Source organism: Oncorhynchus tshawytscha, linkage group LG24 (genome assembly GCF_018296145.1).
Source record: "Oncorhynchus tshawytscha isolate Ot180627B linkage group LG24, Otsh_v2.0, whole genome shotgun sequence".
Lineage (NCBI taxonomy): Eukaryota > Metazoa > Chordata > Actinopteri > Salmoniformes > Salmonidae > Oncorhynchus > Oncorhynchus tshawytscha.
Window position 1 is genome coordinate 11,404,567 of NC_056452.1, and position 26,616 is coordinate 11,431,182.

Genomic DNA, 26,616 nt, shown 5'->3' on the forward strand with positions numbered 1-26,616 from the left:
GACAGACAAAATGAGAAAAAAAAGACAAGATCCCACAAACTCAGGAGGAAAACAAGCTGCCTAAGTATGATTCCCAATCAGAGACAACGATAGACAGCTGCCTTTGATTGGGAACCATACCCGCCCAACAAAGAAATAAAAAACTAGAATGCCCACCCAAATCACACCCTAACCAAATAGAGAAATAAACAGGCTCTCTAAGGTCAGGGAGTGACATCTACTCTCAACGTAGACTCTCAAAGGGTCTTTAAATTATGGTCTTTAAATTAAAGATCCAAGCAGCCTCTCCCTAGGGAGGGTGACATGTTCGATTCCAATATAACGTAGAGATGAAATCGAGCGGTTTTCTTCCAAAAAGTGCGTCACAACTGGGTAAGTCGAGTTTTTGCACCTAATGGTGCTACGATACTCTGAGATACGTACATGTACTTTTAATTTGCGCTTTGTTTTACCCACATAATTTTTACCACAAGGACAAGTTATAAGATAAATAACTGCCTTAGTGAAGCACGTGATAACACCTTTGATTGGGATCTGTTTCCCTGTTTGGGGGTGTTTGAAGGATCTACATTTATAAGTTCCATTGCATTGAGCACAGCCATTACACTTGTAGTTTCCATCCAATAGGGGCACAAATACACGTTGTGCAGGGATATCTTGGGGTGGTCAATCTGAGTTTACCAGTTGATCTCTGAGGTTTCTGCCCTGCGAGAATACGACCAAGGGAAGGTTCGAATCCACCTGACACACACACACACACACACACACAAATACACACACACACAAACACACACACACGCACACACACACACACACACAGTCTTGTATAACTAACCTTGTTGGGACACACAATTCAGTCCCATTCAAAATCCTAACCTTAACCCCAAAACCTAACCCTAGCTCCTAACCCTAACCCTAAAATGAACCCTTGCTCCTAACCCTAAAACTAATTCTAAACCTGACATTAATTCTAACCTTAACTCTAAACCCCCGAGAAATAGCATTTGACCTTGTGGGGAATAAAACATTGTCCCCAGTTGATCAAATGTTTTTGTTTGCTATTCTTCTATTCCCCACAAGTATAGTTAAACATGACCCCTGCAAGCACACACGCACACACACATACAGTATATACTGTTGACACTGCAATACACTGACTACGACATCTGAACTGCATTAAAGGGATGGTAAGATATATATATTTTACTGCAGCAATACTGTTTCTATCTCTGTTGAAATACGGTGCATTCGGAAAGTATTCAGACCCGTTAACTTTTTCCCCCCAAAATTACGTTACAGCCTTATTCTAAAATTGATCAAATTGTTTTTTCCCCCTCATCAATCTACACACAATACCCCATAATGACAAAGCAAAAACAGGTTATTAGATTTTTAAAAATGTACCTATCACATTTACATAAGTATTCAGAACCTTTACTCAGTAGTTTGTTGAAGCACCTTTGGCAGCGAAAACAGCCTTGAGTCTTCTTGGGTATGACACTACAAGCTTGGCACACCTGTATTTGTGGATTTTCTCCCATTCTTCTCTGCAGATCCTCTCAAGCTCTGTCAGGTTGGATAAGGAGCATCGCTGCACAGCTATTTTCAGGTCTCTCCAGAGATGTTCGATCTGGTTCAAGTCCGGGCTCTGGCTGGGCCACTCAAGGACATTCAAATATTTGTCCCAAAGCCACTCCTGCTTTTCTTGGCTGTGTGCTTGGGGTCGTTGTCCTGTTGAAAGGTGAACCTTCGCCCCAGTCTGAGGACCTGCGCTCCCCGAGGAAGGTTTTCGTCAAGGATCTAGCTGTACTTTGCTCCATTCATCTTTCCCTTGTCTCCCAGTCCCTGCCTCTGAAAAAACATCCCCACAGTATGATGCTGCCATCACCATGCTTTTCCGTAGGGAGGATGCCAGGTTTCCTCCAGATGTGACGCTTGGCATTCAGGACAAAGATTTCAATCTTGGTTTCATCAGACCAGAGATCTTGGTTCTCATGGTCCATCTTGTTTCTCATGGTCTCTGAGTCCTTAGGTGCCTTTTGGCAAACTCCAAGCGGGCTGTCATGTGCCTTTTACTGAGGAGTGGCTTCCGTCTGGCCACTCTACAATAAAGACCTGATTGGTGGAGTGTTGCAGAGATGGTTGTCTTTCTGGAAGGTTCTCCCATCTCCACAGAGGAAATCTGGAACTATGTCAGAGTGACCATCGGATTCTTGCCAGGTCTAGGAAGAGTCTTGGTGGATCCAAACTTCTTCCATTCAAGAAGAATGGAGGCCAATGTGTTCTTGGGGACCTTCAATGCTGCAGACATTGTTTGGCACCATTCCCCAGATCTGTGCCTCGACACAATCCTGTCTCGTAGCTCTATGAGCAATTTCTTTGACCTCATTGCTTGATATTTGCTCTGAAATGCACTGTCAACTGTGGGGCATAATATAGACAGGTGTGTGCCTTTCCAAATGATGTCCAATCAATTGAATTTACAACAGGTGGACTCCAATCGAGTTGTTGAAACATCTCAAGGATGACCAATGGAAACAGGATGCACCTGAGCTCAATGTCGAGTCTCATAGCAAAGGGTCTAAATACTTATGTAAATAAGGTATTTCTGTTTTGTATTTGTAATACATTTGAAAAAATGTATAAAAACCTGTTTTTGCTTAGTCTTATGTGTGTAGATTGATGAGGGAAAAAATTATTGTATTTATTTTTTAATAAAGCTGTAACCTAACAAAATCTGGAAAAATGGAAGGGGTCTGAATACTTTCCGAATGCACTGTTATTGCCACAATTTCACAATGGTTGTCATGGAAACCCAGCAGTTGATGCATTTTGACCGAATCTGTTCAGGGAGACTGAGACATTGAAAATGGGAGATGAGAGGTGGAGGGATACACAAATCCATCAAACGAGTGAACGTTACTAAACAGTGCAGGGCATTTCAACACAATAAGGCTCCAATGGGAATGAACGGTTGTGAGAAAGAGCAAAAGAGAAAGAGCGAAAGAGCGAGAGCAAAAAGAACGGAGAGGGAAAGAGCGAGCTATTTTAGGCCGCAGGTTGTCATGGAAACAGCAGCCTCGCTACTACAAATGGAGACAACTAGAACACATGGATCGACAAACAAATGGCGTGCGTACAAGAGCATGCAAATGCCACGGCATGTGTGACTACTCTCCATCTTGGTCGGGTTAATCCTCATGAAAACACAGTCTCTTTCAGCCAGAGTGAATATGAATGGGGTGCTTTAGTGAGAGGGGACAAACGCTGGGAGTCAGGGGCTAAGTAATGTCCATTCAGTCAATAGTGAGCCAGCCACTCAGTCTGTCTTTTAATTAACCAGTCCCTTTGGCCGCTTCCTTCCCCCTCTTCTTCTCTCTTTCCCTCTCTATCTTTCTCCCTTTCTCTCTCCCTTTCTCCCTCCCTTTCTCTCTCCTTCTCTCTGAAGGACAGAGGTATTCCCACAGTTCTCCGGTTGCTATAGCAACACTGCGGCGAGAGGAGGAGAAAAAAAAAGAAGAGAGGACACAGGCAGGAGGAGGAGGAGGAGAGAGGGAGGGGGAGGAGTAGGGGGGAGGGGTAGAGAGAAGCGGGGCCTAAGATGAGGGGATGTGTGAACAATGCTAATGCTAATGATAGCCGCACCCGAACCGGGGCGATGGCGACTCTCCGTTTGTAGAGCCGCCGAGAGCCCAGACTGTCACTGTCATTAACATAATTCTCGCCGGATATCTTATCTTGCTTCGAGTCGATATCTCTCTCTCACTCTCTACAGAACACAGTGGAGGCCTATGGCCATCTGCTCATTCATTTGACATTGAGTGGCTCGATTGTCATAATTGTGTTGAATTTATTTACCTCGTGAGTGTCGTTCAGAATGACAGGAAGTACAGTGATAAGATCCCACACATCATTACTTCACCCAGGGAGACTGAGAATGACAGGGGGATAATGCAGTGTGTGGTTATTGCGTGAGGACTTAAACAATGCAAACCAAAGGGCCCATCTGACCAGGTGGATTTTTTAAAACATGATAAATAAACAGATAAATATGGTGTGAAGTTACGTACTGTTATACACATACTGATAATAACACCCTTCTGTGAATGTATACAACGTCGGCATGCTGTTGGTCCAGTTGACGACACCCGACGCATGCCTTCCCTCACCCGAGTTCGGCCCGAGTCCTGGTGCTAACTGGGTAATAACGACGACACGCAATCTCTAATATGTACATGTACAGTGTATGTACATGTTGGTAGGCTATATGTAATATCAAAAATATTTGTCACGTCAACACATTAACACAACCGAAGACATACAGTATGTGCCACTGAAGGCCATGAGGAATATAAAGGGGAAATAATCTGGGTGTCCGTGGTGCCAATGTACACTGAGTATACAAAACACCTGCTCTTTCCATGACATAAACTGACCAGGTGAATCCAGGTGAAAGCTATCATCCCTTATTGATGTACTTTGTTAAATCCACTTCAATCAGAGTAGATGAAGTGGAGGAGACAGGTTAAAGGAATGATTTTTAAGCCTTGAGACGATTGAGACGTATTGTGTATGCGCGCCATTCAGAGGTTGAATGGGCAAGACAAAAGATTTAAGTGCCTTTGAACAGGGGTATGGTAGTAGGTGCCAAGCGCACCGGTTTGAGTGTATCAAGAACTGCAATGCTGCTAGTTTTTTTTGAATGCTCAACAGTTTCCCAAGTATATCAAGAATGGCCCAGCACCCAAAGGATATCCAGCCAACTTGACACAACTGTGGGAAGTCAACATGGGCAAGCATCCCTGTGGAACGCTTTTGACACCTTGAGTCCATGCCCTGACAAATTGAGGCTGTTCTGAGGGCAATAAAGGGTGGAACTCAATATTAGGAAGGGGTTCCTAATGTTTTGTACACTCAGTGTACATCTGGTAGACACATACAGTACATGCACAAGTCCAGTAGATACATGAAGGCTATGTATCACTATGGCCATCAATGTGTGTCCCATGCATACCGCATAGGCCTACTAGGGGGACTGTTGTTGTTGGCATCTCGTATACCTTCTGCATGTCATCAATAGCTCATCTCTTGACGTCAATACTGTTATACCCCATAGGACAGAAATGTATTTCCTTAGGACAAATGGAGTATGAGAGAGTGAGAGAGAGAGAGAGAGAGAGAGAGAGGTGGAGAGGTAGAGAAACTTGTTCTGCCTTCCTATCTCATCATGTTATAAATAATATATCCCACAGCAAGAATTGTTACGTCTTTCTTTGCTTTCCTTTGATCTTTCTTTCTTTCTTAATTTGTTCTTCTTCAGTCCTTTGCATCTTAAAACAATCTTCTCCTTCTTTGTGTTGTCAAAAATGACTTTTCAGAGTGAACGAGGACCACCCCCCAAAAATAAGAATACATATTGGAACAGTAATACAAATGGAATCAATACATGAATCTAGACACAACAGAGAGGCAGCAGACACAGAAATGACCACTGCCCCATATTCTCAAGTGTTGAGTTCGCAGACACAGATTTGTCACTGCTACAGTTCCGAGAGAGTTGTGAAACTGACAGTTACTTGCAAACGCATTCAAATGCAATATCTATAGGTCATGTTACCAGGCTTGAAACTGAACACTCCACATGTTCCAAACATGGACCTTTCACCCTCTTCTCATATTTTTCATTATTTCTCTCTTTACATTTCACAATCCTTTATCATTTCCCCTTAATCCTCATCCACTTCCTTGCCATCATCCTACGGTGTCCCTAAGAAGCAAAGTAGCTTCACCGTATCATCCGGCAAACCAGAGGCCTACTGTAATGTACCATACGGAGTAGTGATGCATACTGTAGTCTATTCCAAGATGCATCCACACACGTCAACATAGCGCATAAACGTACCTCAGCAACATACATGACCTACTACTCCCCCCTCCCGTTCATCTACAAGACTGGGATATCGGAGACGATAGAGAAATAGCTAAAAAGCAAGGAATCCCTTTCTAACCTCAAAACTCTTTTTACAGTGGCTGGTGAGATATTTCTGGAAGTTCTGTGCTTGTTAGAGGTTCTGTATTGGTAACATCTAACACGGTTAGAATGCATTATGAATGAGATTCTAAGGCACCGATGCATTCTGAACGTGTGAGCTATTTCAGAGTGTGTTCACGATGCACCACAAGGAAAATATATTTTTGGTAATTGACCCATTGCCGCATTGCTGGAAATGGAACACAAGGCAATCATCAACCAAAAAAATGACGATATTTTGCTGACATTTTCTGTTAAGGTAACATGTTTTCGCTGAGAGTAAAAGAACATTCTAAGTGGAGACTGGAGTCATAAGCATTTAAGTTTTTCGCAATGCTTGACTGGGATTGAAATAGGTGCCAGTACTCAGTTCCGGTGAGCTGCGGCCCAAGTAAAGCACTGTTTTTACAGATTTAGAATATCACTGTGATAGCCTTGTGTACGTCCTCAAAGATATGGACAAGCTGTTCAGGAAGCTTGCAAAGGAAATAAGATACACTTTTTCAATCATGTACGCATGGTATAAATACTGCATCTCCTCTTCAGTCTCAGTGTCATGGGAAAATGCACACAATTCTTCCCAGTAACAATACGGGCAAAGGTTTCCACTTGGAATCAAACACATGCATTTCTTAACAACAACCAAGTCCATATTCTATTCCACAAAATTTGTTTCAGGTGGGCACATGAACCAATTGGATCATCATAAAAAAAAGTTGGCACTGGCTCCAGATAAACTCTATCAACCTACTCCCCCATCTCCCACCCACTTCCACCTTTTTGCATTAAACAGTATGGAAAGAAATGATCAAAATGAAACCAATAGGTAAAAAAACGTGTGTTTTTTTTCCAGAGTAGAATTACAAATATGCAGTTATTTCAGGTGACATAGCTTGCTGGGTTGAGCACTGTCTCCCCCGGAGAGGCATCAAATGAGGTAATGAAACTGCCCTGGGGGAGGAGTGTGTTAGGAAAGTGGAAGTGGAGATATGGGTTAAGAGTATGACTAAAATAGAACGTGGATAGCATCTTCCATAGCTCTTTGAGCTGGTATACACACACTGTCCAGAATATTAATCGAGATAAAAAAAAATCACATTTTCCTGAAAAATATATTATTTACATCTGTACATTTCCACATACCATACATTGTGTTAGGCACTGAGACATTCGAGAGCATTCGGTTCTCATCTAATGGGGATCCGGAATAAAATGCAAATACAAAATAATAGTAAGCTGAAGTAGCAATTTGTCTCTATTTACATATAAAGATCACTATCTCAAAAAAAATTGCGTTTAGTACAATATCTCCCTAATACACACACTAACTTCTATTCAGTTGAATGCATTCTGTTCCTTAGGCTTTCTCTCACATGTTGATGTAGCTGGGAAATGTTGCCGAGTCCCAGGCTTTGAGTGGCATTGAAAGGCAGAGCATATCCACTCAATTCCCTAACAGATCACATAATCCACAGCCAGTATCCAGCCATTGGTGCTACATCCACACTTGAATATAGGGACCCTAAACTGCTCTTGTATGCATGTACTGTAGGCATGCTCAGAAGTACGCTACCTCCCTACAGCAAAAAAAACAAAAACAAAATGTCCATGGTTCTAGAGCAAAGGCGCTACTGTCGCTGCCTACGCACTGTGACACCTCTGCTCCATAGCTCCATAGTGGAGTTCATGTAGTGTCAGTCTCCCGACCGACACTGTAGTATATGTGCAGTCTGTTTGTTGGCCAGGGGAGTGAAAAGGGAATCCCCTTGAGAATCACTGCTGGGAGGCTATTGAATTTGAAGGGAACGATAGCACAGAAAGAGAACAACAGGGCAAGAGAGCAGGCTCAGGGAGGCTCAGGGAGAGGATAGATATTTTTTTTGGGGGGGGCAGATAAAGGGAACATCGATGGGGAGGAAAGTCGCATCCATCAACAAAAACAATTTGTCCCCCTTTCATTTCAATTAGTCAGGTCACAATTAGAAGAGGCAAAAATGTCATGTAAAAAAAAATAAAAAACATTCCCCCAGTACAAATGGTTGTGCCTTGCTGTGAGCGATGAGAAGGGTATTTTCACAAGATCACCTTGCACTGCCACATATGTCCGCGTTAAGATCACACGCTCCTCTAATCACATTTGCATTCCCAGCATTACATCTTCCGTCTTTTAGTGTGGATGCGTGTTCAATTTGTTTCCCGCCACAGCGTACGATGCATTCCGCTTCTCTCTTCCAGGCCTCTTAAGAATATTTACGATTGATGCGTTCCCTAAATCTGCCTGTTCTGTCGACATAAAAGCCTACTTAAAGGCGCGAGTGATAGATGTTATCTAGATGGTTTTTTTCTTCTTTCGTTAACCCACATTTATTTCCTTTCAGCTCATTCTGTGTGTTTGGCAACACAGGTTACGATTTACCTACTCGAAATTTCACCTCAAGGTGTTTTGAGTGCAACTGCTTTCAAGCCTCATCACAGCTCGAGGTTATCTCCTTCAATTTATTAATAAACGCCATCCTTACTGGCAGCTACAAATGTAACTCCGTTTTTCTGTTACAATTCACCAATTGCTAACAACCCATCTCTTTATTGTCCAATCAATGTCTGTACTGCAGTGTGATGCTTGTTCCAACAGGAAGTTTTTTTAAACAGATGTACAGACAGTCTCCAGGGACCAATAGGGGATCTCCAGGGGCTGCAGGAGGACAACCACATATAAACATGCCCCAAAGAACATGCCCCAGAGAATTGAATAGTGTCCCATAAATGTACAGTAGTCTTCGTTCAACATGTCACATAAGCGTCACAAATCAGACAAATGTTGCAAATTCGAAACGCAAAATGGATCATCAGTTTCGTATTTGTCAATCCACATTTCTTTATTATTGGTTGTAATCAATATGCCATAAACCGTATGAAACCGGGACAAATAAGTGGAACACACTATGATTCCAGTTTGCACAGTTATGGGAAGTTACGTTTACCTTTGTATGACGAACCAGATCTAGGTAACTGTTCTCAACCATTACTCTGTAACCAACTGGGTGCAAAACACAGACAGTTACTCTATCCTGACCACAAAATAAAACATGCCCTGTGTTCTAACAGTGTGTCAAATCAAGAAGTTAATCTATCAGTGGTTCCCAAACTTTTTTTTAGTCCCGTACCCCTTCAAACATTCAACCTCCGGCTGCGTACCCCCTCTAGCACCAGGGTCAACACACACTCAATTGTTTTTTTGCCATCATTGTAAGCCTGCCACACACACACACTATACGATACATTTATTAAACATAAGAATGAGTGTGAGTTTTTGTTACAACCTGGCTCATGGGAAGTGATAAAAGAGCTCTTATAGGACCAGGGCACAAATAATAGAATAATAAAAATCAATAATTTTGCTCTTTATTTAGACATCTTACAAATAACACCTTATTTGTTCATCAAAAATGGTGAATAACTCACCACAGGTTAATGAGAAGGGTGTGTTAGAAAGGATGGACATAACTCTGCAATGTTGGGTTGTATTAGAGAGACTCTCAGTCTTAAATCCTTTCCACACACAGTCTGTGCCTGTATTTAATTTTCATGCTAGTGAGGGCTGAGAATCCACTCTCACATAGGTACGCGGTTGCAAAGGGCATCAGTGTCTTAACAGCACAAGGTAAGAAACTCTGAGCGCAGCCCAATCCAGAAATCTGGCAGTGGCTTCTGATTAAATTCAATTTTCACAGAACTGCTTGATGCAATTTAGATGAGGCTCTCTTGTTCAGATATCCGTAAGAGGACTGGAGGCAGGGCATGAAAGGGATAATTAAATCCAGGTGTTTGTGTTGTCCGTTTCGGGAAAGTACCTGCGTAATTGCGCACCCAGCTCACTCAGGTGCTTTGCTATATCACATTTGACATTGTCCGTAAGCTTGAGTTCATTTGCACACAAAAAAATCATACAATGATGGAAAGACCTGTGTGTTATCCTTGTTAATGCAGACAGAGAAGAGCTCCAACTTCTTAATCATAGCCTCAATTTTGTCCCGTACATTGAATATAGTTGCGGAGAGTCCCTGTAATCCTAGATTCAGATCATTCAGGCGAGAAAAAACATCACCCAGGTAGGCCAGTCATGTGAAAAACTCGTCATCATGCAAGAGGTCAGACAAGTGAAAATGATGGTTAGTAAAGAAAACTTTAAACTCGTCCCTCAATTAAAAAAAACGTGTCAATACTTTGCCTCTTGATAGCCAGTGTGCTTCTGTATGTTGTAAAAGCGTTACTTGGTCTCTACCCATATCATTGCATAATGCAGAAAATAAACGAGGGTTCAGGGGCCTTGCTTTAACAAAGTTAACCATTTTCACTGTAGTGCCCAAAACATCTTTCAAGCTGTCAGGCATTCCCATGGCAGCAAGAGCCTCTCGGTGGATGCTGTAGTGTACCCAAGTGGCGTCGGGAGCAACTGCTTGCACGTGCGTTACCACTCCACTATGTCTCCCTGTCGTGGCTTTACCCAATCAGTACAGATACCAACACATCTTGACCACCAAAGTCCATTTGATGTCACAAAGCTGTCCAGTACTTTATAAATATCCTCTCATGTTGTCCTGGTTTCCAGTGGTTTGCAGAAGAGGATCTCTTCCTTAATTGACACTCCCATAAACGTAACAGACATATACCAGGAGCTGTGCCAGGCCCGCCACGGCTGTTGACTCGTTCAGCTGTAATGCATATAATTCACTGGCTTGTATGCGAAGCAGTAATTGTTTCAAAACATCTCCTGCCATGTCACAGATGCGTCGTGAAACAGTGTTGTTTGATGAAGGCATTGTCTGTATAGTTTTTTCTGGCCTTTTCCCCCAGCATTGTCCCAGCCATATCCGCGGCAGCAGGATAAATTAAGTCCTCCACAATAGTATGGGGCTTGCCTGTCCTAGACACTCGGTGGCTCACCATAACACTCCTGTGGATCATTTTTCAAATTGTCATGTTTTGTTTCTAGATGTCTGCACAAGGTTTCCTGCAAGAGAGTAATGGTTAATGTGATTGGATGTTCATTATTTGACTAGGCTACTTGTGTTTGACATTGTGTTGTTATTTCGCTGAACACTAGATGGTTTAATTTTATTTTTGCTAGTGAAACGAGGATACTCAGGCGAGAAACAAAACCTCACCCAAATGTATAGCCCCTTTGGAAAATATAAATATACTGTTTGAAAATGTGAAGAAATGATTATAATTTAAAAAAAAATGTGAATAACATTTTTATTTGGCATACCCCCGACGGCATTGCGTGTATCCCTGGCAACCCAGTTTGGAAATACCTCATCTAGATGAACCAAATGTAAAATCCATCTAACGTCATTTTTTGTCAAATACTTTAAAGATAAATATCTTTACTGTGTATTGTGCACCCTGACAGATGGTAAGCCTTTTTGTCACTCCTATGTAAATATTATGAAGACAGTATGTCTGGTCACCTCAAGTATTATTACCTTGGTACTTACTGTACACCTCAACATGCTAGAAAACTAGCAACATCACAACAACAAAGAGCACCTACTCATGTGTGGTTAAACAAACGTGCAATGACTTCCACTCATGCATTGATTAAGAGTGTACTTTCATAGCCCAATGTCATTAAGCCGTACTGCAGTGTAAGACTCAGACAAGTCCACAGCAGTGACTCACACCTGTCTACGGTGTCCATATTAGGACACTTACTCCAAGCGACAATGATATCAACTCCAAGTGACTGATATAAACCCCTGCTAACTCTGACACAACTTCCATGGATGTGTCTCTGACCTAATATGGGCACCGTGCTAGATGTCAATGAAATGCTAACTCCCTTTTCTTCTCAAAAATGAAAAAGAAAAATGACAAAACACACAGAGTAATTTATATTTTTCAGAATTCATTTCATTTTTGTTTGATCAAAGCCACGCCATAACTTAATGTATCATCATGTAACCCCGGCTTAAATGTTAAAACTTCTGTAGTACACGGTGCTCAAGATGGGAAAACAACAACAACAACAACTGAATTGGAACTATGTGTGTTGAGTAGTTCTGTATATGAAATATGATTTTACAGCTAGCAGAAAGTTAAGCCAAACTGACTGCAACGTACAATACCTCTCAGTCATTGTATGACAATCATAGAAGTGTAAGTACCATATGTGTTGATTTGGCCAAAGTTATAGAAAAATAGTACAGTGTTTCAAACCTTCTACTCCACCATTTTGTATCCCTGGGTTTATGATTTTTACAGATGGCAGTACATTGATAATGACCATATTAATAATATTGCACTTTAGATACAGCCAACACGTGGAAAAAAATGTCAACAACTGAACACAAAAATGACACTTTTATTATTTTGCATTTAAGGAAATCTATATGTTTTCTATAGCTTCATTTCATGTATTTCACATCATTAAAAAGCTTTCCAAACAACAACCTAGTTCAGTTTCTTGTTCTGTTTATCAAATGGAATCTTGTACCAAAAGGTCAGTTTGTGGTTTAGAATACAGTATTCCATTATTTTCTCACAATTTTGTGGCTGAAGTAATAGTAATCCACATTCTTGTGTAAGTTATCCAATTTTTGCTCCAAACACCAAACGAAATGGCATCTGGCCTGTAGCATCCAGCTGTAACAAGAGGTGAGACAAACGACACACTCAGTATTCCATCTGTTGCAAGAGGCCATCATCTTCTTCTTCTGTGAAGTAGAGTGAAGAAGACATAGTTGTCAAAGTTCATGTGTTCTCTTCTGATGTTGTTACCCGGGGCATGACTTAGTAGTAACTGTATACTACTTCCTGTTTTGTAATTCCGCCATCAAAAACACTACACCACTATCTTCAGGGTATAACAGGGTGGCGGATAATTATGATAATTCTAATAATAATAACAATAATAACATAATAACGTTAATAGTAATATGGCTTAAATAATAGATTTGTTTCTCCAATGGTACAACCGTAACAACAGTGATGCTACAATATTGATATTGATCATCAAACATGGCCAAATATTATAATTCCAAGAAAGGACTTTCTTGTTCTACTACCATATTCAGGAGGTACTTAATATGCTCTTTGAAATCTGACAGCACAGTTACCAAAATGTAGCACATCAACTGTCATCAACAGTGCAGCCATATGCTGGAGTTTTTAGTCTTCATTTATATTCTAGTAACGTCTCAGTGGGGAAACAGTTGAACTCTCTGCCGGGCCACATTACTAAAATACTATATCAGCATCCTACTTCACTCCTTTTGAGGAGGAGTGCCATAATTACTGAAAATGTGTGTAAAACATCAGGGAAAACCTTGCTTTTTACAACTCCCTAATAGTTCCTTGGTTGGTCGGTCGTTTTGCCTGTCTCATCTCAGAAAGACTACAGGCAGCACATAAACTGAGTGACATTGAGAGCTGACAAAATTGCACCGACCAAGTCATTCTGCCCCGTTATTGGTATGTTCGGCATGTTCCTTTCATATCTTAATGCTGATCAAACTAACTTAAATCCAGGTGTAAATGTATGAGAGATAATCATCACAAATTCTATCAGAATTGATCATATTATTATTAATGTTACTATTATCGTGGTTGTTTTTGATCATTATCAGAATCATTATTTCCTGGAGAGAAAAAAAACCCGATGCACTCGTTACGAGAGCATAACAACGAGATCAGAAGAACCAGCCTTCCCCACCCACTCAAGCACTGAAAATGTATGCAGCACCGCGAGGAGAGAGGGGTGCAGCAATAGCGATTGTTGAGTGGTTTGCAAATGACACAGAGCAGCATGTTGGTGCAAGATCACCTCCATATTACACAAAGACTTATGCGGGTAGCGTTACCACCACACGTCAAATCTCAAGTCGTCTTTCACGTGAATGGAGTTGGCGTGTTCAGTTTGCAACAACCATTTTTATATCCGTTTCCCGTGTTGACTCACATCACTTTCTTGGGGTTAAGGAGACAAACTGGATCCTGTGACATTTTAAAGCAGCCTTTTAATGCCAATGTAACTCCCTCATAAGAACTAAAAAGCCGGTCTTGAGATATTAAAAGAACAGACATCATAATACGATTACCAAGATGACTAATGGGTGTATCGTATACCATATAGGTTCAACCTAGATTGAAATATATAGCCTACTACTCACTTTTTAGAACTACTGCATGTTTTCAGTTGGTTTCCATTGACCGCCCAGACCTCGATATATGATTTATTTATTTCATGTGAATGATACATGGCTAGACAACTGTACACATTATATCAAACTAAACAAAAATCATTGAAGACATAGTTCAAATGCGCAAAGCTTTAAAATGGTATGAACACATGAAAGGTACACCGTAAAAAGTTGGTTCGTACAATTGTCATACAACCAAATACTATTATCGTACATTTCTGTTCCACTAAACCAAAGAATGTGGTCGAATCCACCCACTGAATGCCATTGCAAAGACAGGCATTTAATCACCCTTATGACAGCGTTATGTGGCATCAAAATGGTCACCATGAGAAAGGAGTTCATATCAAATTCACCACTTATAGCACATCTCTTGCTACTGATCGAGTTACACTTTGTCAACATTTCCCATACAAGTCTTTGCAAGGTATTAGCTCACTGTTGATGTGTTTTGTTATTTCACCTAAATTTGCTGATGGTACACGTATATGCTGGCATCTGGAGCTCTCATTTGAATAATCAAGAAGCCTGCTGGAACATATGGAATATATTCTCAAAAACAAACAAGAACAGAAGTGTCCAGTTATCGTCACGGTTGAGCGAGTGAAACACAGGGAGAGAAAAAAAAACTCGCCAAACAGAAAACTGGGGGAACTCTCCAGCCATTCTTCAGTACTCATGGCAGCCAAATTCATAGATTCACAATGAGTGTTGCAATTGAGCCCTTATGTATTCGAGGAGTAGCCAAACTCAAAACATATGTATCGTTATAATCAACCTTCACAATCACCGCCCCTGATCACTCACAAAACAAACGACTACAGCTCGTACATCCTCCAAAATATCTCTGCGTTAGAGTCTGTAATGTAACATATTCAAATGAAAATATATTTATGTATCTGTGTGACTTTCACAGTAGTTTGTACTGTACTGTACTGTATGTACCTTTTGTCCTTCCATTTCTGCCTACCTACAGCCTCAAGGGGAGACTATTGAGTTCATACGAGAGAGTGTCTTGCACAAGTATTTTCTGTGAAAGAGCAATGTCTCTAGCATTTTTTTCCCCCTGCCATGTCTCCAAACGTCAATGTGGTCAGTGCTGTGCGTGACTTAAGTCTCGACTTACTGGCCAACCACAACGTGGGGGATTGAGCTACAGTACTTGGAAAGGCGTTGTCTTCTATGTGAATACAACTCGTAGAAACGGCAAGAAGCATTTGCTTTGGCACAGATTTACATTGTAGCGATGTTCGTTTTTGAACTCCATTGCCGTGATCGTTACTACAAACACAAGTATCCCATTGTGGTAATCCTTGGCTCAGTACACTGTCGCTGACCAGTCTATGTGTTTGTGTATTGCAGTGTCAGTCTATCCCCTCTCCTGGTGTAATGTCAATGCACTGTAGTGTTTAATCGTTCGGCACGTAAAGAGGCCATCAATCCCCTCTCTGTCTTTCCCTTGCACTCTCTCTCTCCTCACTCTTTTTTTTCAGATTTGAGTCTCTTGAACGTTTTCCTTTGAGTTTCCCTTGAACAAAAGAGGCTCCATTTGTGGATTCTGGTTCTGGCCCATGAAACCCTTGATCGATCCGTGTAATCCCATGGGGGACATGGGGAGGGACATCGGCAGAGGTGGGGAAACGGAAAGAGGGTTGGTGTTGGCGCCATTTCCGGACATGGTCTGGAAAGTGGCTGAGGAGATTGGAACCTGTGTACAGGAGATGGGGATATCCTGGCCTTGCTGGTTCAGTGGGGACGGGTTGTTCTTGTTGCTTAGAGTACTGATGCCTGCCCCTGTCCCAATGCTCAGACCCATCACGTTGTTGTTGAAATGATTGGCCTTGTAGTAATGGTTAAGATGCTCTGATCGCCCGATGTTGGGAAGGTTGACTATTTCCGGGTGATGCATCCTCAAGGTTCCGTCTCCTCCGCACCCGGATTGCATGGTCGATCCCCCTGAGATGCCGCTCCCGGCCCCGGCACCCATCTCATCCTCCACGTTGATGATCTCGATGGCGCGGGTGGGGCCATGGTGCTTGTGCAGCTGGTGCTGCTTCCTCAGCTTGTAGAAGACCACCAGCATCACGGCCGCCATGAAGGTGATGGCCACGAAGCAGCCAATGATGATCTTGGTGGTCTTCATCACGTCGTCCAGGCCAGGGATGTTCGTGACCTCCATTATCGACACTGTGACTGCCTTTTCAGTGGCTCTGGTGGCTCGCGGGGACAGAGAGGAGAGAGATGAGCGAGATGGAGATATGGTGAATCCAGCCCTGCCTTTACCAAGTACCCCTCCTGAAACAGTGGGACCCAGGTAATCTGGCGGAACGTAGGTTTCGTTGATGTACTGCCTTGCAGCAGAATCCTCCCCATTGTTAGTTTCCACGGTTTCCACAGTGACGGTGGTGAAGTAGCTGAAAGGGTTGCTGGAGTCTGAGGTAGACACGTTGAGCACTGCGGTTGCCGTAGTGTTGCCGGCGGAGTTGGTCACCATGCAGGTGTATTGGCCCGTGTCCTGCACAGTCACATTGGTGAAATTCAGGGTTCCATCGTGAAGGACTGAGATCCTGACGCGGTACGACCCATGCGTCATGAGGGTGCCATTTGGGGTGAGCCAGTTGACAGACGTCATGGAGGTGCCAGTGCGACACTTCAGCTCAGCAGCCATGCCCTCTGTGACATTGAGGTCAGTGGGTGGCTCTACAATGACAGGAGCGTAGCATGTGAAGTGGCTCTGGTCCAGCTCACCAATGTACCGGCCCTTCAGGCCTGGGGGCGCGTGGCAGCGGGCACAGCATGTGGTGTTACTGGGCACCGTCTCCTTCAGCCACCAGCTAAGCCACAGGACATCGCAGTTGCACACCCAGGGGTTGTGGTTGAGGTGCACCCGCTCCAACTGGTGCAGCGGGGTGAAGAGATCGTGGGGCAGCGAGTGCAAGGTGTTGTGGGACAGGTTGAGTTCCTCCAGGTTCTTCAGGTCGTCGAAGGCATTGCGCTCAATGACCGTCACCTTGGAGTGCATGAGCCACAGTTTGCGCAGCGACACCAGGCCTTGGAACGAGCCGGGCCGGACATTCCCCAGCTGGTTGCCAGACAGCTCTAGCTCCTCCAGTCGGACCAAGGGTGTGAGGTTGGGTATTTCCTTCAGACCGCACATGCCCAGGTTCAGGAAACGCAAGTTGAACAGGCCCTCGAAGGCAGCCTCAGAGATGTAGTCCAACTTCCGTAGTTCGCCCAGGTCGAGACGGCGCAGGGAGGGAACGCGGTGGAAAGCGTACGCCGGCAGTGTCTCGATGGGGTTGTTCCGTAGCCAGAGCTCCCGCAGCTTGCTGAGGTACTCAAAGGCCTGCGACGGTACCAACGTAAGGCGGTTGTCGAAGAGCTCCAGGGTGTTGAGGTTGGGTAAGCCATTGAACGCGCCCACCTCGATTTGTCTGATGTGGTTCTTGGAAAGCTGCAGGATTTCCAAATGCCGCAGGTGCTTGAATGTGTCAGACTTTATCACCTGTTAAGAGAAATAAATACATGTTGGTACATTGTAGCCATATGAAACCGCTCGGCCGTAAAGCATACTCTTTTTATATGCGTACATGTATGGATTGTAGGTAAACATAATGAGAGAAAGGCATATTTACCTCAATCGTGTTCTCTTGTAGGTTAAGGTATCTTGTGTTCACAGAAATACTGTCCGGGACTTCTACCAAACTCTTCCTTGTACAGATGACTCGGCTTGCCTGATTGGAGCAGCTACAGGGGTTTGGACATGGGGGAGCGGCCTCTGTTACCTGAGGTCCATGGTGGTGGAGCCACAGTAAAATCTGGACCAACCAGAGGAGGGGGGAAGGGGTGGAGGGGCTGGTCACCATGACAACACGCATGGCAAATGGGTCATGACCCACCCCTAGTCCTAATATGTTGATAAGTCCCCTCTGATACAAGACAATTAAGTAGTTCTCTTGTTGTTCATGTTACCAATCCATTCTATTCTTCTCTTTCAAGTCTTTCTAATAACTGCAAAGAACTGTAAGATGTTAAATGTTCTCTTGATTTATCATTTATATTTCCTCACTTGACTATGTTAATGTCAGTGTAAATATAAAATGCAGTCTAATTTTCAGCACAGCTTTTTAGGGAATTATGTATTTGTAGATCCCATGACAATTATTAGAACAACAAAGTAGATGTTTGGTGAATCTGCTCTTGATTGGCGTATCTCTGTGGATGGTAGATGATCCTCACTGTATAGGGGAGGAAGAGAGAGAGCGAGAGAGAGCGAGAGAGAGCGAGAGAGAGCGAGAGAGAGAGTGAGCGAGAGAGAGCGAGAGAGAGAGAGAGAGAGAGAGGGATCAGACAACCTCACAAAGCATGAGTTCTGTAATTGTAGAAGCATTGTGAAATCTGTGGGCACTGAAACATAGAATCATGTTGGACTTTTAACGCAATTGCAAGATTGATGGTTAATATATAACATGTTTGAGCGTTGGGCCAGTAACCGATAGGTTGCTAGTTTGAATCCCAGCTCCGACAAGGGGGAAAATATATCATTCTGCTCTTGAGCAAGGCAGTTAACCCCCCACAAGTGAAAGTCAAGTTATTTTAAAAAACTCAAGAGCTCAGGTGTGTCACAACTCAAAGAAACCACAGGCCTAGAGCAAAGTATGAAATAAATTTTAGTGTATGATTGATTACTCGATGATGAGAGAAAAAAAAAAACACCTTTGTTATTTATGAGCATAATCATACACACTGTAGTGTATTTGGACTGGAGAAAAGGTATTTGTGTAAAAAAAAAAAAAAAAAAAAACATGAACACATGCCAACACCACTCTAAAAGACTATAACAAGCAAGCGTTGAACTGTCAGTTTGCTATTCTATTTAATGAGGTATAACTTGTTTTTAGAATCACTGTTACACAACTACTGCTACATGGGGGAAACAGCAAAAGGTTTCCCGACATCAAATGTATGGTGACCTAGCCCTAATGATCTGTAAAACGGATATTAATCCAGTCACAATCAGTTCTATTGATCACAAGGAACTGGAGGGTATGTTTTGTGATGTTGAGGGGTACTTCCACAACCAAGTGTACAGATGCTGGATCTTAATTTGAGCCAGTTTGCTACAGGAGGAAAATAATCCTGCAGCAACAGGAAATTTGAATTATTGTGTGGATTATAATTGATCGATTTTTCTTTGTAGGGGGTTGATACATGTTTGGTATCAGCAAATCTCGTCTGAAATTCTTACGTTTGAAATGGCAAACTTTAGAAGCCTTTATAAACCTTGAATACATTCCATGTTTGCATTTCTCAGCAACAACAATGAAGATCTTACATCTGTTAACTCAGTTATCGGCATCCCTCCTGACTGGTCTGCATCCTCCAATAGCCCTTCGGGGTTTGATTGGGGTGAAAGAACCCGGGTTAAACGTGTACCCCCTAGCCTTATGACTGTATCATTTCAGTAGCCCATTTCACAGTGAACGTGTTTTACATTAAGCAGCTCAGCCCTTGCACCTCTAGTGTGATTACCATCAGGCTACTCATGATGTACACATACCACATTTGAAAATAATTGTCTTATGAAGACACAAACAAGTCATTTACAGGTTATTGCTGGGTACCAGTTCACCATATCATTTTTACATGGTAGTTTCTGCCAGTTTCTGCCAATTTCTGCTTCTACGAATTGGGAAGTAAAATAGCTAACATAGTTATCTTAGCATGTATACAAACATGGGATCCCACTCTCATCTCTGATTCAGAGGTGTCGGGTTAAATGCGGAAGACACATTTCAGTTGAATACATTCAGTTGGACAACTGACTACCTATCCCCCTTTCTCTTACCTTTCCATTCATCCTCCCTCCCACAAACTACCCTGTACTGTCCCTTTAAGACCGACAAATATGGAGACCCTTATCAGAACCTCAATACAATACTACATGTGGTTCAAGGCCCTGTTGTTCAAACTAAAGTTACCTGTGCTCAAACTCTTGTATATCCATTTATATCATACGTCTCTGGTAAATGGTGAACGGTGAAAACATTCAGTCAGCGTTCGTCCTGTGGGGGAAACAGCTCGTTGTTGAGAGAGGTTGAAGGAGAATGGCAAGAATCGTGCAAGCTAACAGGCGGGCCACAAACAGGAAAATAACATTGCGGCACAACAGTGGTGTGCAGAACAGCATCTCAGAACGCACAACTCGTCGATCGTTGTCACGGATGGGCTTTTTCAGCAGACGGCCACACCGGGTTCCACTCCTACCAGCTAAAAACAAGAAGAAGCAGCTCCAGTGGGCACGCGATCACCAACCCTGGACAATTGAGGAGTTGAACAACATCACCTGGTCCAACGAAATCCAGTTTCTGTTGAGTTATGCTGATAGCAGAGTAGAAAGTACAGAGTACAGGCTGGTGGCGGTGTTGTAATGGTGTGGGGAATGTTTTCCTGGCACACGGTAGGTCCCTTTATACCAATTGAGCAACATTTCCATGCCCCAAAGAATTCCGGCTTTACTGGAGGCAAAGGGGGGTCTGCCCCGGTACTAGATTTGTGTACCTAAGAAACTGGCCACTGAGTGTAAGTCAAAAGCTTTTTATGGTTCTGTAGGTTATGTTACACTGTCGGGTGCCTGCATGTCAACAGCCCATATTTGCTCAGTAGACATAGCATGTTTCTTTCTCTGACAAAGGGGTCATTAAAAAGTTATGCTTTACAAATGTTCTAAAATAATCTGAAATATCTGGCTTGTGGTTTTACAGCTCTAGTAGTAGAACTAGGCCTACCTATTGAAATGATCGAGTAGCCTAAGTGAGTCCATGATATCTTTATACCGAACTTAAACATAAATAAAGGAAAAATACACAAACTTCCCATACCACAATGTCAAAGTACCTGATCCAGAGATGATCCCTCAAACGTACACGTTGCACACATTGAACAGTGCACACTAAAGCCAACCCCTGCCTCTCACGATCATAGCATAGGGAAACATACTCTTCATGAATCCTAATGTGCGCATAGGCTGCAGATTAGATCCACATCAATGGGTGTTAAAATATTGCTAAAAGCAGCCATTAAAGAGCCCAGTGTAGTCAAAAACTTGATTTCCTATGTTTTATATATATTTCCACACTATGAGGTTGGAATAATACTATAAAATTGTGAAAATGGTGATAATGCATGTTGAGTGTAAGAGCTGTTTGAAAAGTTTTTGCCTTCCATGGTGACATCACCATGCAGTATATTAATTAATAGAATGATAAGAAAGACAGTGCCAAACATCTCTGCAAATAACAGGAAAGTTTCGCTTTTCCCCACCCCACTCAAACCACTCCCAGACAGTCCTGGCAACATTTTAGCTTGAGAAATGTCTCTTTGCTAAGAAGCTTTTTTTTAAAGGTACTTAATTGTTACCCAGAAATGATTTAATATTGAAATAAAAATGGCTGCATTGGACCTTTAAGAAGCTTATGATGGAGAATATCCTAAATATAGGTCTGTGGAAATGTTCTTTACCCGCCCTCACACGTGCACACACACACACACACACGCGCGCACGCAAACACGCACACAAACACTTGCACACACCACACACCAAATCCATGATTCTCCACTATAATTTCAGTGTTGAGACAAATGATTGTTGTGTCACTGTGCATTAGATAGTTTACCGGTCTTTGCAATGGACAGTTGCATTGGGGGAGGGGAATATATTCAATATGTGCCCCGGGTGTCCCTTCACGATCTATGTGGCCGTCATTGTAAATAAGAATTTGTTCTTAACTGATTTGCCTAGTTAAATAAAGGTTACATTTCAACTGAAAAAAAATGTGGGGCCTACACTCCAGGATGATATCTCTGAGATTATGCCCACTGAAGTCAGTTCAACGTCTATTCCACGTCGGGTTCAATGTAATTTCATTGAAATTACGTGGAAACAACGTTGAATCAACCAGTGTTGGACTTGTCCATCATTGTGAAAATGTTCTCTTTTATTGTGGCGATCATGATCAGCAAAGGTCCATTTTTATTACATAAGAAGTGTATGTTGGGTCTTACAAGACAACAGAGGGACACACCACTGTAAAGCGAGTTTATGAGCTCATGGCTGCATGGGGAAATGATTGCTCTTTACTAAGAGTCATTCCAAAGCCATCAAAACAGAACACATTGTTGTCCATGGATGTACGGTATCTTTTGTTTTCAGACGACTCTCTCATACAGGCTGTGCACTGTGGAGGCAGGCATCTGCAACAATGCAATTCTATAGTGCACATTCTCTTATTGTAGGTGAACGTTGGCTACCTATAGTCTACTTAGACATGTCAACTCATAGCATTTTCTCTCAATTCAATGTGTCTAGCACAATAAGACCAGCGAACGTACACGAATGTGTGCCTCATTATTTGATTGACTTATTTTACTGAACCCCCTTGCCCTTTACTCCCTTCAACTGCAGTGAACTTCTGTTAGGGAGGTGGCTTTTGCCTATCTTGGGCTACACTAAAAAGCACTGGGGAAAAAACACACTGCGAACTCTTAAGTTACCCCATACCACACATTCCACTTCCAGTGGAAGACAAGGTTGAGTCGTCTGTAGCCTTTTTATTTTATTTCCTGTCGCAAATACAGAACATTACATTATGTTCATATAACATGGCTCCGGTTTTATTCCTATAGGCTCTTCTTACTCTTTTCCCCCCATACACTATAGTCTTTACACCGATGCAATGAATTTGTCTCATGTCAAGAGCTGGTTGCAGTTGCACCCATGTAGATATTGATCGACTATACACAATCAGTTCTGGGAGAAGAAAGCGCTCAGTCGTGAAGAAACAAATGATCTGCAACCTGCTGGCCAAATGTTACACCAACACATGATTAGTGTGTAATCACTGTCCACCAATGGTTTATTCTTTGGATCTGTTGAGGTGAATAGTGGGGTAACACTTTACTTAACTAGCCAGCGGTTTCAATTTACTTCAATAGCCTGCAACTATAATGTCCATTAGGATGCAGTTATAATGTATTGTCGAGTGTATAATGTAGACTATTATAATAGTGTCAAAATGATCCTGAATAAATAACAGCCATTTTGAGTAAGTTGAAATGGTGATACATAATAGAGACATAGGCCTAACATAAGTCTATTATAAGCCTTATTATAAGACATTATAAAAGCTCATAGCTTATATGCTTATAACAAGTTCTAAAGCACAGCAGTCTAGTAAAGTCAAAGTAAAGTGTTACCAATTGTGGCTTTGTTGTGGCTTTCAATATCCTCGGGCTAAAGACTACCTAAGTATAAAGAGAGATCCTGTAGGGTACCCAACTCTTTCCCTGGCTGCCACTGCTCTTGCTCAACAACAACAACAAAATCCTCTGTGTCATGACAACTTTTGGAGATATTTCAACAAAACAATTTTCTGATAAATGTATCACATTTTTTGTAAATTTGAAAGAGTTGTAGATATAATCCAATGAAGTTAGATTTATATTTGTTTTTTAATTATACAAGGAGGAAAGCCTTAAGATGAATTATCCACGTGTTTAGAGAGAAACATGTTGATCCTTTTTTTGTAAAGTAGTAATATGTTGGATGAGTGTGTTGGGGGAAGCTCCCCTCCCCCCCAGCTAGTTAGCATTAGCTGCTAGGAGTGCTAGCTAGCAACCTTACTACCAAATCATCAAAGGTAAAATACATAAAAAGATAACGTAACTTAATTGCAGTTGTAAATGTTTCCACTAGTGACTGATTGCTTTGCAGTTAATGTTACTTTATAGCCATTTAACTATTTTGCACAGCAACCCCTTGTTTTCAGTCACAGGTGGGGACTGGATTAGGTGTGAGTAGTGCAGGAGGTGGGCTCATGAGTTGTGCTTCAATTTTACTGGGGATATCTTTATTTGTGACCTTTGTACAAATTAGAATTGTGCAATAATAGAGCATAAGAGAGTTGCCATATCAATGTGAAACTGAGTTAATTAGGTAAGTTATTGTTTTTGTTATTAAATGTTATATTCCAATGTTATTTAATGTTATTAGTTATATTCCATCCCAATTAAAATTTATGAATTAAAAACAAAGATTGAAAACCTTTTGATCTTGAATGTAATTTTAAAAGACTGCTGGGATTTCAAATCTTGCATTATTCAAATAATATTTAGTTCAATTGTATGTCATGGATTGTATGGAAAAGGAACAACAAAATGTATGTGCAGGTGAGTTAAAAAGAGGGACTTCACATCAAATCTCCTCATAGTGCGGCTATTAATGGTGGCATGTGCAACACCCTTCACCCCATATTTTATTTAAATAATTAAATTTAGACAAGTAGACGTAGCTTTTAAGTATTACGTACTAAAGAATTTCTAAATACAACTGATTAAATGGATTTTAACACACTTTTGTCAAGCCCTATTCCATAATCTTCTACCGGGGCAACTGGCCACCGGTACTTTACAAAAACGGCCGTTTTCTAATAACATAATTTAATGAAATTTGTTTTACTGTAGCCATTTATTACCCATTATAGTTTATTCGCCTAAGCATGGCATTCACCCAAATACCATTTATTTCCCAAACGTTGCTTTTTTGTGTCAGCAATTAGACATTGTTCTTTGGGGGGGGCAAGTTACCCCCTAGTACCCAATACCACGCTAAATTAGGCCTGATATTTACCGCTGGTCTGAGACTAACACAAAGCTGCAACAGCGCTAACGTCTAGGCCTACTGTAACTATGACAACACCAAATTGATTCGGAGTTGTTGGACGTGGGCTTCCTGTTAGGAGGAGGCTATATTCAAAATAGTGGCAATCAGAGTGTTAGCCTATTGGGGAAATTAGGTAGGTCAAAATGGTGCTTCAAACACTTCAATTGCAGGAGAGATTTTTTCTCTCCTTAATTGGTCTGACATTTTACAGCATAAAATGGAGAGTCTAAACATTGGAATGAAAAGTCGAATTAGATCATTTCCAATGAATTTATATAACAAATAGGTGTCATCTATTCTCGATGTATGGTCAAAGCACAATAAACCCTAGTGACTATAAATGAACATATAATTTCATTAATGCAGCTGGCCTCGCGCTACGGCGCACCTTCTATGGAACGCAATTGAAATTCTTAGAATAGGCCTAATTCGGCACATGCTGCATTACAAAATGGCTTGCATCGACTGTCTCTTTGAATGTGGAATAATGACAACTACACAATTGCAACAAGAATAATGATATTTAACGTTATGAAGGTATATTACTACAAAATAGGCTTACATATGGTGACAATATGATTTCAACAGCTTTTAGGGTTGAAATGATCTTAAGAATACATTTCAACACAAGATCATTTCAACACATCAGCTTTGATTTTCAAAATGTCTAACGTTAATTGGAACCTACTAGTTATGCCATGTATCCATTTATACTTAGCTATTTTAGCTAATAAAACAGTAATGTCGCCACCTGATATCCGCAGAAACAAACCAAATTAAGAAATAGGTTGACTACGACTGTCTTTTCAGACGTTTCTACCAGTATTAGGCTATGTACAATAGACTCATACCTTTCTGTTTCTATTGCTGCGGCGTGAGGTCGACGTTTTCTTCTCCTTTCGATCCCTCTCCTGTCGCCAGTCCCCCGACCTCTCTATCTATTTCTCATTTTCTCTTCTCTAAATTGATTCGCTCGATTCCACGGCTGTGAGTTCGGCTCTTGTTCTTGTCTTCCGCAGCAGAAACGCAACAGGGACTTCATACACCGATAGCACGTTCAATATAAGCAGAATCCACACACACCATAAAAAAGGGCGAAGAAACGTTAACGTTACAATATATAAAGCGGTATTTAGTTCAAATAAAAACTAAATCCGGATTGGATGCATCCAAGCGTCTTCTTATCCTTGGAGACGCGCGCAGGCAGCAAACGCGACGGCGCCCGTTGGGCAGAGTATTTTTGCGCTTCAGCATAAGCGGCAGTATACGCACATTCCGTAGGTCTGCAGCTGAATGCCACGAAGGCAGCGTAAGCTCTCAACATGGACCACAGAAGACCAACCATTTATGATGGAGAGCCATGATCAAGAAACTCGCCATGTATTCCAAGACGTATGGCGCTAATGCACTACACTATCCTCATGGTCTTTGCAGTCGTTGTGCAGGTCCTACTATAACCTATGTTTGTAGGGTGAGTGGGATATCAGGTCCAGTGGGTTTGAGAGAACCTAGATAGATCTATGGTGGGCTATGGACAGTGGTCACAGAGTGTTAAGTGTTTGATATGACTCAGGACTCTATTGCTCGATTAATTGATTGATTCGGTACATTTCAGGAAAAGTTGCATGAGGTTTCGCTGCAGTCTGCTTAGTGGCTTTGAGATC

The 26,616-nt window shown here is 41.9% G+C and overlaps 1 protein-coding gene across 2 annotated transcripts; it reads right to left on the reverse strand.

The window, feature by feature from the left end:
• Positions 1–14,252: 14,252 nt before the first annotated feature.
• On the reverse strand, positions 14,253–26,362 carry lrrc4bb (leucine rich repeat containing 4Bb). 2 transcript variants are annotated; one of them, XM_024406798.2, is made up of 3 exons: positions 25,804–26,362; positions 17,868–18,470; positions 14,253–17,737 (listed from the first exon to the last, which is right to left on the reverse strand). In XM_024406798.2, exons 2-3 carry the CDS (start codon positions 18,108–18,110, stop codon positions 15,722–15,724), a joined length of 2,259 nt encoding a protein of 752 aa, XP_024262566.1. In that variant the 5' UTR covers positions 18,111–18,470; positions 25,804–26,362; the 3' UTR covers positions 14,253–15,721. The 2 variants fall into 2 exon arrangements, with proteins under 2 accessions (XP_024262566.1, XP_024262567.1); XM_024406799.2 differs by lacking the exon at positions 25,804–26,362 and adding an exon at positions 20,214–20,630.
• Between the last annotated feature and the right edge of the window lie 254 nt (positions 26,363–26,616).

Coding starts and splice junctions, on each gene's coding strand:
- lrrc4bb (XM_024406798.2), bottom strand. CDS start 18,110: ATGCGTGTTGTCATGGTGACCAGCCCCTCCACCCCTTCCCCCCTCCTC. Junction 17,738..17,867: donor TACAAGAGAACACGATTGAG/GTAAATATGCCT, acceptor TTCTCTTAACAG/GTGATAAAGTCTGACACATT.